The 14,073-nt window shown below is 41.9% G+C and overlaps 1 protein-coding gene across 1 annotated transcript in view; it reads right to left on the bottom strand.

Annotated features, from left to right (window-relative positions):
* Window positions 1-14,073, bottom strand: part of RASAL2 (RAS protein activator like 2) — a 119,173-nt gene that overhangs the window by 34,849 nt on the left and 70,251 nt on the right. The window contains 1 exon segment of the mRNA XM_040566409.1: window positions 2,118-2,227. Within this exon segment, the coding sequence (XP_040422343.1) occupies window positions 2,118-2,227 (110 nt within the window).

Raw genomic sequence — 14,073 nt, forward strand, 5'->3', positions numbered from 1 at the left:
CTTATCAGCAACTCATGCACCTGCAGCATGACGCTTCACAAAGAGAGCTAGAGGTGAGGCTCATGCTTTGCAACAGCTACAGCCATGCGTGCAAAGATGAGCTCCAAATAAACTCCATCTCAGCTTGCTTTCTACATAGCTTGGCTGCTCTCAAATGATCTCCCTTGCCTGCACGCTGTGCCCTCTGTTCACTTCAGCACATGTAGCTCTGAAAGGCGGAGGCTCGCCTGGACTTGTTATCAAAAAAGATTAGGTCCATTAGCAGCAAGCGATGCTATCAAGTCACAAAACACCCAAACCACTGTCACATCTCCGGGACTACAGCTGCAAGAGACACTGCTATAAGGCTAGCGTAGGAGGCCAGAGGAGAACTGTGGCAGGATGGAAAGCGCAGCCATCGCCTTGTCCCTGTCCAACATCCTGCATGTCGCTGGCTGTCCTGGGCTCTATCCCCCAAACCTCTGCATGGACTCTGCCACTGGAACTTGTCGGTTCTCATGGATCCTCCTTAAGTCCCTGCCTAGGAGTCCTGAGAGGGCTGACAGAACCAGCGATGCCTAACGTCACCTCCACATGTAGTGCATTTTATGCTCTCTGAACAGTCAGAGAAAATCCACATGCCATTCAGGTCTAGCTGACAATTCATGCCCACACAGGTATGGGCAGAGAGAAGGTGGCTTTGCTGCATATAACATCTTAAACCAAAGTTGTAGGGATTAATTATAGCTAAATGTATTGGCTATCCCAAAATAATAGCATTTCCCTTACACGCCAATGGAAGTGTCATCAGTTCGGGTTTAGCATGAGTACCAAGTTAGGAAAAGACAGATACATTATTTATTGCAAAGATATTTCTGCATTACAAAACTTCAAGCAAAGCTGGTTACAAACAACAGTAAAAATAACAGGTACGTTATTACACGGTGGCATTATTTCACATGCTTTTGCTCACTGAGTTGCTTTTTATAGCAAAGTTCCAACTCCCTGAAAATAGGCATTTAATTAAAAAAAATAATAATAATAACACCACCACCACAGACTTGACTCTAAACAGACCGGGTGGACATTACCATGACTAAAGAACAACAACATCCACACCATTAGTCACATTTGGTGAGCAGCAGTCTTTTCTGTAACTCATGAAGTTAACAAGACCTCTAACATCTGAAGCCTTGCTATCTCCATGATTTCATGGTGCTGACTTTCAGATGGAGAAGATAGCACCACTGATTGAAGCAGCACAGCATGACAGATGCAGCTAATGAATTCAACTCAGCTAAAGAGAAGGGAAAACGCACTAAACAATGTAAAATCAGAGAAGCCTGTCATGGCCTTAAGTACAGGGCAACTTATTTTCCACTCAATCTAGTTCTCCTGCTGGGCTGCTGTGGAATATAACACACAGCAATGTTTAATGAAGACAATCAAGACACTTTCCAAATAGAAAAAAAAAAGCATATAAGCTCTTGCTTACCTCACATTCAATCCACTCAAGCCTGAATCACTAGGCGAAAGCAAAACAAGCAAGACTATACCAAATGGAACACTAAGATGGACAGAAGTTACCGAGTTTTCCAGTTTTCTGAAAATCAGACCATCTGTTCCTTGTAGGACTCTGCACTGCAGCACTATATGATCTACAGACAAGGACTTTTAACTGCACCACAAACCTTTGGGCTTTGCCAGTGCTAGCTGAACTGATCTGCTTGCACCAGCACAATCCCTCATATCAGACACTGCACTGATCTGCGGATAAGTATTGCATTCATCAAGGCAAGTTCTTGTAAAAGCTGATCAAGCCAGTGGCTTTGTGTCATGAAATTTAATGTCTGTACCTTATTTGAAACAGATGCAAAAGAAGGCATTTGAGTCCAGATGCCTAAGCAGAACTTTTTATCAGCTGTTAAGAGCAGTAAAAATTTTCAGTGGTGTGCCAGCGACGCATCGTATAGTAAGAAAAACAACTGATAAGATACAGTCAGCCAAAAACCATCCATCTGCCAGTTTAACAACAAAACTCCTTCCTTACTTTTATTCTGTGAGCACATATGCATGCAGACTTTGTGAAGTGCCTCTAGATAAGTAGAGATTGCTTTGGGAGATGCACCGAACCTTACCTGTCATCAGCATTGCGGAGAGATGGGAGACGGAAACTTGTGTTCCTGTCCAGCTTGGACTGACTCTTTGTCCTCTTGATGGACCCTTTCAGACGTTTACTGAAGAAGCCCTAAAATGAGAAGTCACAGAAGTGAAATGGGGAAACTGATGCCAGTAATAAATCAATCAATGCACCGCCACTGAGTCCAAACTCAGCAATAATTCCTGCTGACTACAATTATGAGGAATGTGCTGTATTGGGATTCCTCTAGGCACAAAGGCAATACTATATAGTTCCAGTTCATGACAGCTTCATATTGCAGTAATTAGCACTTCTCATGTTACAGGTGCACTTCAATGAATAACAACTACTATACAAATGGTTAAAAAAAATAATCATTTAATAAGGATGGTCTTAGATATCAGTATTAGGTCCCACCTTCCCTTTACATGCCATGTTTCCAATTCACGGTCAGATTAAGCCTCGAAGATGTCTTTTTTTATGCACCCACAGTTGCACCTAGGTTCTCCTTTTGCACTTAAATACAGCAGGTCAGTCTCACAAAAATGAGTAATTTCAGTAGCCTTTCTAGCCAAAACTGAGACTCTCAAAATATTTCACACACTAGCGACTTCAGATACTAGTCCTGAAACTGATTTAAAGCAAAGATCAACTCAAAAATTTACCTGTGCTCTAAAAATACCAAATCTTCAACTAATCTCTCTTCTGAACTATGGTAGTTCACTGAACAATTGCAGACCAAAGACACGATAGCTGCAGGGAACCTCTGGGGGTCACACAGTCCTCCTGCTCAACGTGGCTGTAATGCCAACGCCAAGTCAGCTTCGCTTTGACTTTGTCCAGCTAAGCCTTGAAAACCTCTGGAGATGGAGATTTCACCACTCCTCTGGGCAACTCAATCCAGTGCCACATTACCTTCTGGTGAAAGTTGTGTGTGTGTTCACCCAAACCTCCTGAGCAGCAATTTGCAGCTGCTGCCTCTGCAGAGCATCTCAATGGAGAAAAGTTTGGCTCCATCGCCTTCGTAACTCCCCTTTACATGGCAGTAGGCTGCCTTCTATCACCCTTCAGCCTCTTCTTTCCCAGATAAACCAGACCTCAGCCTCTCCTTGCAGTCATCCCCCTGCAGACATCAGCAGGAACTACAGCTGTTTTACCACCAGTGTGATACGAGTGCAACTCACTACTGATACGCAACGGTGCGTGCGTCTGTACGGGTGGGGAAATCACAGAAGTGTTTCAACACCTGCACGTCTGATTTTCTCCTCCAGCCCTTTAAATTACTTTATGCAATATGCAAAACCAAACTGTGTCAAAATATTTCCGGAGCTTGCAGGCATGCATGCACATACATTCTTTGGTATGATCAAAGCAAATATAAAGGTTCTTAATCCATAGGATTAAGCAACGTTTTACTGGCTGAATCTCTTCTGCTCCTTCACGAAACAGCTGCATAGAGCACTGCCGTCAGGAGATTTCCCAAACGCATGCGAGTGAAACCACGTTTGTTAAGAGTATTACAGGCTGGTTGGTAGAATTTGCTCAAAATGAATGTTCTTTTGGTGTGGACTGAACAGGCAGATCTACAGCCCCGCCTTAGGACAGGTGTAGTGACAGCGATAGCCAGCTGGGGCTAGCCCTCTGTCCCACCATCTATGCTCTGCTAAGAGAGAAGTCAAGTACAGCGACTTTCAAGATGTTTGCAAAGCAAGCCCCTCAAGCTGCCTTTGCGACAGGTGACAGATGTTGCCCACAGCTGCCTCCTGTAACACACAAGTCAGCAAATTGGAGACAACAAGGTCTTCTGTTCTCTCCTACGCAGAACGCCGACAAAGCAAGAGTGTTTTATTGGCTCCAGGTGACTCAACCAGACGGAAGCATTCAACCTGTTCGTTTTACAGACTCCTAAGGATTAGGCCATCAGAGCAAAACAAGACATTATCTGTAATCTTTTAGCCTGAAAAATCTCATGTCTTTCACCTCTTGAGGAAGAAAATTAGATTTATCTACTGTAGGGCTATTACCTTCTTCTCATCAAGGGATGCCAGGTTAATTGTTGGGAGGACAAAATCCCTTCCAAACATCAAAACCAGCATTTGGCCAGGTTCATCTATAAGCATCTCCAAATCAATTTCCCAATTCTGCTTTTGTCTTTGTCTCCCCATACTTTCAGTGCTCCTTTTGAAACGATATCTACCCTTTTCCTTTTAACAGGAACATCCTTCTTCAACGCCCCTCTACCTTTCTTCATGTTATTCTTGGTCCCTTTACCTTCATTTTGTCCCTCTTCCATATAATCCACTTCTGTAGCTAATCCTTCCCAGAACTGCACACCTGGCCTCTCTGTACAGACTTACAAGTTCTGTGGGTTCTCTCTCTCCAAATACAGTAAGATGGAGCATCTCCTCTCTTCCACTGAGACTTGAAGGGTGATACATTACTAAAATCTTAATCTATTCCTGAAGCTGGCAGTAGGATCTTTCCAGCACATGCAGATCATCCTCTCCCAAATACTTGTGTAGCAAACAACCTGCTGGCTCACACCAGAGCCCACGAAGTGCCTGTCCATGGGCAGCACAGAGAGATTAGGGTGCCTTGCGGCCTCTGGGATGGTGCTGTGTGGGACAAAGGAAGAAGGACTCTGATTTTTGCATCTGAAGGTAGTGCTACATTTAAGGCTGCCCTTCAGTTTCTGAGGCTTGCCAGCAGGCTCCTCCGAGATGAAAGCTGCTATTTTCTACTGAAACAAAATAAAGGGCAAAAGAAATGACCTTATACCAAGACAGTACCTCCCAAAACCAATCTACATAGTGTGCTGGGGGAAAAGGTACTGTCAAAAAGGAAGATGTGTTTTTAGCTGTGTATGCCACTCAAACTCTACCCATGTTCCCACACTTTTCTTGGTCCTGGTATTGAAAAAGTGCCTTTGAAAAAAACCCTGTAATCAATAGATGCTCTTGGGCTTCTCTTGGGGCCACTGCTGGAATTCAAGTAGAGGATGTAAAGTGCTTTCAAAGGCACTTTTGCGTATTCTGACCTCTCAGCACAAAAGGTAACAAACCCAACTACAGGGATTCAGATCTGGTGGACCCTGGCTTCATTCCAGTACCTCTCAGGCTACTCAGATTGCAAATGCGAAATAAAATGTTTTTCTCCCCTTAAGGACAAATAAGACAAAGCTGACCCAATTCAGCAAGGGTGAAAAAGTATTTATATTGAATCAATCCAAAACCCACTCAGAGAGGGACCGTGAAGTCATTTCTGTGAGCATACACAATTTTAAATTGTCATTGCTTAAACATCAGTGAAACATACTCTTGGGTTAATTGAACATCATCTATTCCTTCACAGATTGTTCCTTATCTTTGATTGAATGAGGCTATCCAGGACTGACTATAACAAAAAAGGGTAAGAACGCACTTAATAATAAGAAATATTCAAACAAAGACTATGCTTACTGGTGATCCTCAAAACACTTGAAAACATTTGTAATATTTGCTCTCTGCGCCTTGCTGGCAGCTCATGCAGGGCCAGCGCTTCCAGATGGACAACCTGGGAGCAGAACAAGAAATTCACATGTGCCAGAACTGAGCCGAGCTTTTTGACTTCCGTTTGCCAACAGAAATCCTTTTAAATGCAGATTGCAGATATAAAAAGTATGCAGAGTTGAAAAAATAAACTTCAGTCTGCAACAAACCATCTAACGGAAAAAACAATTCCTTTTCCTTCTAAATAGAAGGAAACTCTGCCAATGCTGCTAACTGTAGCTTGCACTGTTAAAAAGACACTAAAAGGCTTTACTTCTTATCTTATTGTGTAGATATTTCTTTTGAATACTTATTTTAACACAAAATACACTGCTGTTTGGTTCTTATGCCTAAATGCAATGCTGATGTATCTGAGCTTTAAGAATCATCATGAAACATTTTTATAAACAGCTGGAATTTTACTCCTTAAAAAAGCACCCACTGACAAAAAACGTGAGCTTATTACCCAAACTGCCAGAAATTATGAGATTATTTTAGTAAAAAATACAAAATATCTGGTAGGATAAATTATCTGCGATGTAATTGGGAAAGACCAGTCCCATGTAAATGTGGTATTTTGAAGGGAGCCCAGGGAGAGAGCAACTGTAGGAGAACCATGCCTTAATCCCTCCCGGGACAGACTGGATGGTCCACATCAAACAGGACGCATCTCAGTACAAATCCCTCTCAGCACCATGGGTTTAGGGGAAAAGAGAGACAGAGGGAAAGCAGGAGCAATGCCACATGCTCAATGGGGCACGTGGAGGAGGTTCAGAGTGCACTCATCATCTCAGCCAAAAGCATCAAACCCAAGGCTAAGAAATCCCAATGATACAACATCTAAAAATAACCCAATTCCACTGAGAATTCAATTCATCTCATTTGGAAGTGAAGCAACCCATCACACTCACAGTCAGATGAAAATGGCCACAGGAGAAGTGTGGAAGCAGAATTTTTTAAATTTATTTTATATTTATCTACCATACAGAGCTGCACAGGCAAAACATGTAAACCCTGACCCCTATGTATATTAAACTCAGGACTGGTTATTGTTAAGGGCTGCTTTGGCTTTGGGAAATCTGTGCTGAAGATGAAAACTGTCTGTCTGTCCTTAATCTCAGCACAGCACCGCATGAACTCTTCCACAAATTCAAAGACAGCCCAACTACGGACTGCTCAACTCTTCGACTACTGCTCCCAAAAGACATAATGATTCTTCACTTTGGAGAGAACAGCCCATGCATAATAAATAATGGTTCTCTTTGTTGTTTCAAAAGTCAAAGGTTAATTCAGCCATGAACCAATAAAAATATATATAACTACAATATGAATTATCAATCAATAACGTGTAACGTTATTAGCGGAAGTTTCAAAGCAAACCAGAGTGAAATGGGTGACAATAAAGGGTCATTTCATACGCCGTGCTGTGGTTTGCAGCACCGTTACCTATATTGTGCGCTTCTGGAGGCAAACACGTTGTTTTTTGCAGGTTTGCAACATGTCTTGAACATTTATGATTCTCGATGAGGAGCACTAATGCATTATTAATAACAGCAGGTGGGCAACTTCATTTACAGAGCAATGAGACTTGTCCTCTTGGAGGGGAAGGACTGGATGGGTTACAAAGATAACACTCAGATGACTACGGACGATGACAGAACTGCCTCCCGACTGCTGCTCATTATAAGTACATGAAGCACCTTATTTCTTAAGTTGCTCAAAAGCAGCTAACAAGAAAAGAAAATGGAGCCAAGTGAAAATTCTCTCAGGTGCCAGTAATGTTGTAAAGCTATGGCAAGGGGGGGGGAGATAGCCAGATCATAAAATGGAACGATATGACTAGCAGGATATTCCAAGAATGAGGAGCAAACATGGTGAAGTTTACTATCCCCTGTAGAACAAAATAAAAACAAACAAAAAACCAACACTATAAGTAGCAAGGAGGTGGAACAGTTTGCTTATGAGCCCAGTAACACTCATTACTAAAATATTAGCAATGACTACCTTTGAAAAGGCTCCGAGCCACTCATGCAGTAGAAAAGCAGACAAAAACCACTATATATCCACCTCTGTGGCAATATAAAGGACAAGACAGTGACTTGAGATGGTCTAAAATTCCACCATCAACTCATCCTAAAAGCCTGGCACTATGTGACTGAAGAGGTGTTTTGTGCACAGGCAGAGGACAATAAGAAACATCCCCAACATACAAACAAAGGATAAAGCACAATCAGAGTGAAGTGGTATTATGGAAATCCGGCATTGCTTTCACATTAATGCACCATTCTTTTCTGATCTTCTCATCTCCTCGTAAGATGAGCAGCAAAACCAGAACAAAACTAAACTCCAGAAGTAAAAACTGATTACAGACGGGCAAAGAGGGGGATTTCCAAAAGATATATTCTAAAAGACTGATTATTTATTTTAGAAATAAAAGCAAGAAGGGATTAGAGATGTATAAAACAAATAGAATGGGAATTAACTAAGCCCAGCACACACCTTGTTACATAACAAAACCAAGGGGCAATTTCACATGAGAGGCAGCAAATTTAAATGATTGTCAGGAGACCTTTTCTAATGCTATCTATAAATCAGCCGGTAGAATTCTCTTCCACAAGATATTATACAGACAAATTTTTCAGCGAGATTAAAAAAGGATTACGTGTTTATATAAGGAAGAACAACATATGTAGCTGCATTAGTCAGGTTTAAAAATAACAAGAGTGAGCAATTATCATGCTTCAGGACACAAGCTGATCAACAGCAAGGATCAGGAAGATATTTTTCCCCTGGTGGGACAGCACTGCAGATTTGGCCAGATTACAATTTTGACTTTCCAATGAAAACTATCTACTGCCACAGAAGGGATGCAGCGTGGAACGAACATGTTTAAGAACAGTAGTAAGAAAACCAGAGGAATGGAAACGATACAACGGGGATACATTGATAATATATCTTTTAATAACATGTATCGGAAGATTGCCTGTACTCTGCATGATATGCAGTCAAAAGTACTAAAGGAATCAAATTTCCAAGTCACTAGGTATCATGCTGAAAAATTCATGAGGAAACAAGAGCTACCAGATAGCTGGGAAGAGCTACAACAGCCTTTCAGATCGCAATTCAGCAAGGCATTTAACACGGTCACGACTGGGAAAAGAACCTGGGAGCTGTTTGCGTAAGGCACTAGCATAAGAAAAGATCACACTTGAAAGCCCATAGCCTGGAATTGGGGAATAAAGGTCAGAAGTCTGTCCAAAATAATGGTGATAAACAATAAATATTATGAGAAAGAAGTCATCTGAGTCTATCAACGTGTTTAATCAAACATCGGCATTTGTCCACAAATGGGCTGCAGCAGGTGAAGCACGTGGAGAGCAAGCGGTGGCCTTCAGCTTGCCCCAGCAGGATTCAGGCGGCTGCATTTTTGTCCTTCCCTTACATCAGGAAGGAGGCAATAATTTCTGTGACCCGGGCTCTTCAGTGCCCTGGCACGCTGCCAGTAAGCAGCCCAACACTTCAGAAAACCTTCTGATAACACAACGTACATACTAATTAGAAAAATTAATGGAATTGAGCTTTGACAAAGCTAGTAGCACAAACCTGAGAACCGGCTGCAGGAATATCTAAAAAGAGTAATTATGACAAATGATAAGGTGTCAAGGTAGAAGAAACCGTCCAATGGGATGTGGTGGGGATAGAGGCATGACTGCTTCTGTTTAACATCTTTGTTAATGATCTGGAAGAAAAGTTAAACAGCACATTAATTACACTGAGCTATATTAAATTAGGAGGTGAAGCGAGGGCCAGCAAGGACAGAGAAATAACACAAAGGGTTGTGAACAATTAGAAACTGATAACACACGTTCCCAAACTGATAACACATGTTCCTGTGAACTTCAGCGCAAGAACTATGTGAGTCAATTGAAGGGAAAGTAAAACAAACAAACAAACAAACAAACAAAAAGGCAAGAAAAGTGATAAAAGGGTGAGAATGACTGATTTGCAGAGCAAGTATTAATGAAACTGCACATAACTTGACTAAGTCGTGATTTAGAGGTGAAGAACAGAATGAATGAGTTGGTACACACTGAAGTACCACTGAACCAAGCACAGACTGGAACATGACCAGGCGTTTACAGCTATATACGTTCATAGTTCCCCTACACTAATTGCAAGTGAATTAGATAAAGTCAAGTTTACATCAAAAATGAGAAGAATGTTCCTGCAGTTGAGGTCCACCAGCCGGTGTCACAGACTGGATTTACCCATCATTTGACTCAGCTCTGAACAGTTTGACATAATGAACAAATCTGCTTTGGCAGAAAGATGTTGTGAAGGTTACCAAGCCTATGAACAGCCTTTCTGCCAGAATAAAAATGTGGATGAGAGCTGGGTGAGCATCCTGGAGACAACCAATTTTTCCTTAAGACACAAAACCCATGGAGCAATAACCAACAAACCTAAACCACCGTAACAGCAGATGAAAAAGATTGAAGCAGATTTAAACAAATATGCTATTGTGAGAAAAGATGGAGTGGAAAGTGGAAGGAAAAACGTTAATCTTACAACAGGGAGGACAGCTCTAAGCAGTTTTTTTCATGAAGGATGCCGTGATGCCTCACATTAATGTAAATCAACAGCTCCATCTCCGCATTGGCGCTGTCGCAGAATTAAAAATACGTACTTGTAGGCCATCGAGTCACATGGCCAGAAAAGATCAGACTTGTCCTAACCTGGCAGCATGACGGTAGCAGAGCAGTGCTCTGGAGAGGCAACAATCTTGCTGACTGCATAAAAGATGAGGCTGGGCAGCCGTGAGATCTCATCAAGCTTTGACCTTCACTTAGGCTGGCTGCATTGTCTTCTGTTCCATTTAGCCGTACTCTTAAAGAGCAAAGAGGCAGACTGTATTTCTATAGATCCAATTATATTCTCGACTAGAAACAACTCAAGGAAGGCAACCCGTAAGTATCAGTCTTCCCATCACATTCACACAGAGTTCCTATAAAAATCATTTTATTTACTCCAGAGATTATGTTCTGGCTTTCTGTCTCATTTGCACTTGTTTTTTTGCCTCTTTCTTGTCCTTCTTTTCTAATAGCCAGCAGACATGGATGAATGATATATTGTTTGTGGTAACAATTCACTAAACCCCTATGCCGAAGAAGCAAAATTGGAGAGTGATGCGAGCCTGAAGAGTGGTTTACCAACACCCCTCCAAGCCTGCCACTTCAGGAGGTCTGAAAATGCCAATAGTCTCCTATTTACCCTGGTCCATCAGTTCCAATGGCAGAGAACATGGTGTGTTGCCGCAGTGCTACAGGGGCCCAACAGTGCATCAGTAGGGAACGGGATGCACTGAGACTGAGGCACTGCCAGGACATAGCGTGTGTGGGAAGGGAAAAGCTGGTTTCTCGCCCACCTATGCGTCATGATGCCTGCTTCTAGCCGATTCCGTCTGTCTTCCTATTTGCTCAGGCAAGTAATATTCATTATTAAAAATATGACTTTTCCTATATATGAATCTCTATAAACAGCACACATCTGTCTATATGTGAGAGAGCACGTTTACGCATTTCCCCTTCTCAATTTTCCTACCTTTTGTGCCATTCCACCCTCTGTCAGTATTCCTCACAGATACACTTGGAAACTGTCAAATGACAATTAACACAACTGAACCTAGATGGAGACTAATCACAGATGATGATATTTGGGGAAATGGGGAAGAAAAGAAAGGACGAGCAACAAGAGCTCTCATCTCTGCACGTATGGCTTGTACAACGTCAGCATCAGCAGAACCCGCCGTATTCCCCTTGGTGGGACAAAACCAGAACAAGCATGTTCCACATACTGGTCCACAAGTGGTTAGTCCTGAGAAAGAGTATAACTACTGAAATCACACTTTTCACACAGTAGGGAGCTTAAATCTCTTTTCCTCCAGTGCACATGCAAGAGGTAAGAAGGCAAATTTCCTGAACTTTACACGTCAGCCCCTTAAAATAAATCCTTCATTGACCGCTGCCACTGAAGAGACTACTTAAAAAATGTCTCGTCAAGGAAATGTTCGCTTAAAGGCCATTATGCTGTTATGAATCAAAATTCCAGATGCCAAACAAATGCCAATTAGCAGTATTAAAAAAACAGATGCCTTGTTCTGAGTGAGTATCACTGCCTGGTGTTTGAAGGGAAAAAAATGGCACAGAACATGCTGGAAGCCACTGCCCAACTGAGAAGACAGTTTCTAAATAGCTTTTCTAAGAGGCAAACTTAAAAAGCTGTAAAAGCAACTTATTATGGAAGTCTCAGCATAATTTTTCATCGGTATGGAAGAAGGTTAAGCTGTCCCCTGCCTTAAGCTGCTTTCTGTTCGGAAGTTGAAGCAGGGTGTAGAAGAGGTATGGCACAGAGGCAGGTCCACAGAAAGAATAACTGAAACAGCACTTACCCTGCAGCTGCTTTTAGCCCCCCAACTCACAGTGTGGGTGTCAATGTTTGGAAAAACAAAAATATAACTCCTCTGATTATTCATTTCTATTACGTGTACAATAAATCCCTGTCAAATAAAGATGACCTCATAAAAAGATTTTTAAAGCCATCATAGGCACCCCTTACGTCCTTCACTTGGAGCTCTTCTCAGACCAGTAGTCGGAGACTTCCACAAGGTGTCCAGATTATCCACCTCCTCCTGAAAGCTGGTGAATTCTTAATGTAAAAATCAAAGGAAGAAACATGATTCGTCCTCTCCCTGTCTTATCATCCACTCATTAGATCTGCACTAATCCACAAAGTTAGCAGGGTATTTTATTTCAGGAGTTTTGGTTTGAGCTCATCTGTATGCTTAAGAGATCTGACTTCAATTGCAGCTTGCTCTTTTAAACAGATCAGAAGTTGGCCTGTTTTAAAGAAGGGTGATCTCAGCCCCCACCTGCACCACAACCTGCTAAGGAGTACCGGCGTATAAATGGACTATTCAGAACAAAACCTCCAAAGCCAGAAGCCTTGTCCCTGTGAGAAAGACAGGAGGGTGCATTATGCTCCTGGGTATACAGGTGGCTGGACAGACAAAGCAGCATAATACCAGCTACACGTGGCACAAATAGCTTCTAGTTTTTTGCTGGTTTATGCCCAAGAAAGGCAGCTATGTACTGCTTCCTGAGCCTCTTTGCCAGAGTCCTAAAAAGCCCAGTAAACTGCCAGGGGAAATGAGGACCATTCTGCAAAGTTCTTGTTTTGAAGGGGGAAGGAGCTAAGAAGTACTGCAAAACTCTTAGACAAGAATTAGGGAAATGTTAAAACATTACTTAAAGATGGGATCAACAACAACAACAATGTCCAAAAAAGGGGAACAAAGAAAAAAATGAGATAAAATAAACAGTAGAGATAGTAAACAAGCACTTCTGATAAGTAGCTCGCAGTTGTTAGATGCAGGCTACCACCACAACACGTGCGTAGATCTACAGGCTAGGACAATTACTTATAGATGAAGACAAAGAAAACAGAGAATTTCTTATAAATGAAGGTGAGAGCAGCTAGGACTTCTGAAGCCTCTCCGAGTTCAGAAATCCTCCTGGTATTATATGGACCATATGGGGTCAGCATAAAAATCTCAGAACTTGACATAACAGAATATTCTTGTGGTAACTTCACATCTAACTAGACCAAAACCCTTTTTTTCTGACCAGAAAACAGATCATTGAAGTGATGGAAGACAGGAGCACAAAACAGCCGAGGTAGGAAGGCACCTCTGGAGGCCATCTAGTCAAATCCCCTTCTCAAAGCAGAGCCAAGTAGAGCACGGTACTTAGGGCCTTGTGTCCAGCTGGGGTTTGAATACATCTTCAAGGATGGAGACTCCACAACCTCTCTAGACAACCTGTTACAGTGTTTAATCACCCTCACACTAAAAGAGGTTTTTTCTTACATTTAAATGGAATTTCTTGCATTTCAATTTGCACCTATTACCTCTTCTTCAAAGAAGAGAGCCTGGCTCCGTCTTCTTTACTCCCTTCTATCGTGCATTTATACACATTACTAAGATTTCCCCCAAAGCTCTCTCTCTCTCCAAGACTAAGCAATATAGTCTATTTCAACTGCTATTTCAGTTATTTTTCTAACTAGATTAAAATAGTATCAATCGACACTATCATTATTGATAATAATCTATTGATACTAGAAGTTCAAAGTATGATCTGACAAGAAAGCCTCTACAAAAGAAATATTCTTCACAATGAGAACAGCCAAACATCAGAGCAGGTTGTCCAGCAAGGCTGCACAACTGCACCCCTGAAGGTTTTCAAAACCTGCCCGGAGAACACCCTCAGCAGCCTGATAGAAGCTGGTCCAGCTTAAAAGAGGGGGGTGGATCAGAGACTTCCAGAGGTCTTTTACAATCTATATTATTCTATGACTCTAAAAAGGAACCAA

Source organism: Cygnus olor, chromosome 8, assembly GCF_009769625.2.
Source record: "Cygnus olor isolate bCygOlo1 chromosome 8, bCygOlo1.pri.v2, whole genome shotgun sequence".
Taxonomy (NCBI): domain Eukaryota; kingdom Metazoa; phylum Chordata; class Aves; order Anseriformes; family Anatidae; genus Cygnus; species Cygnus olor.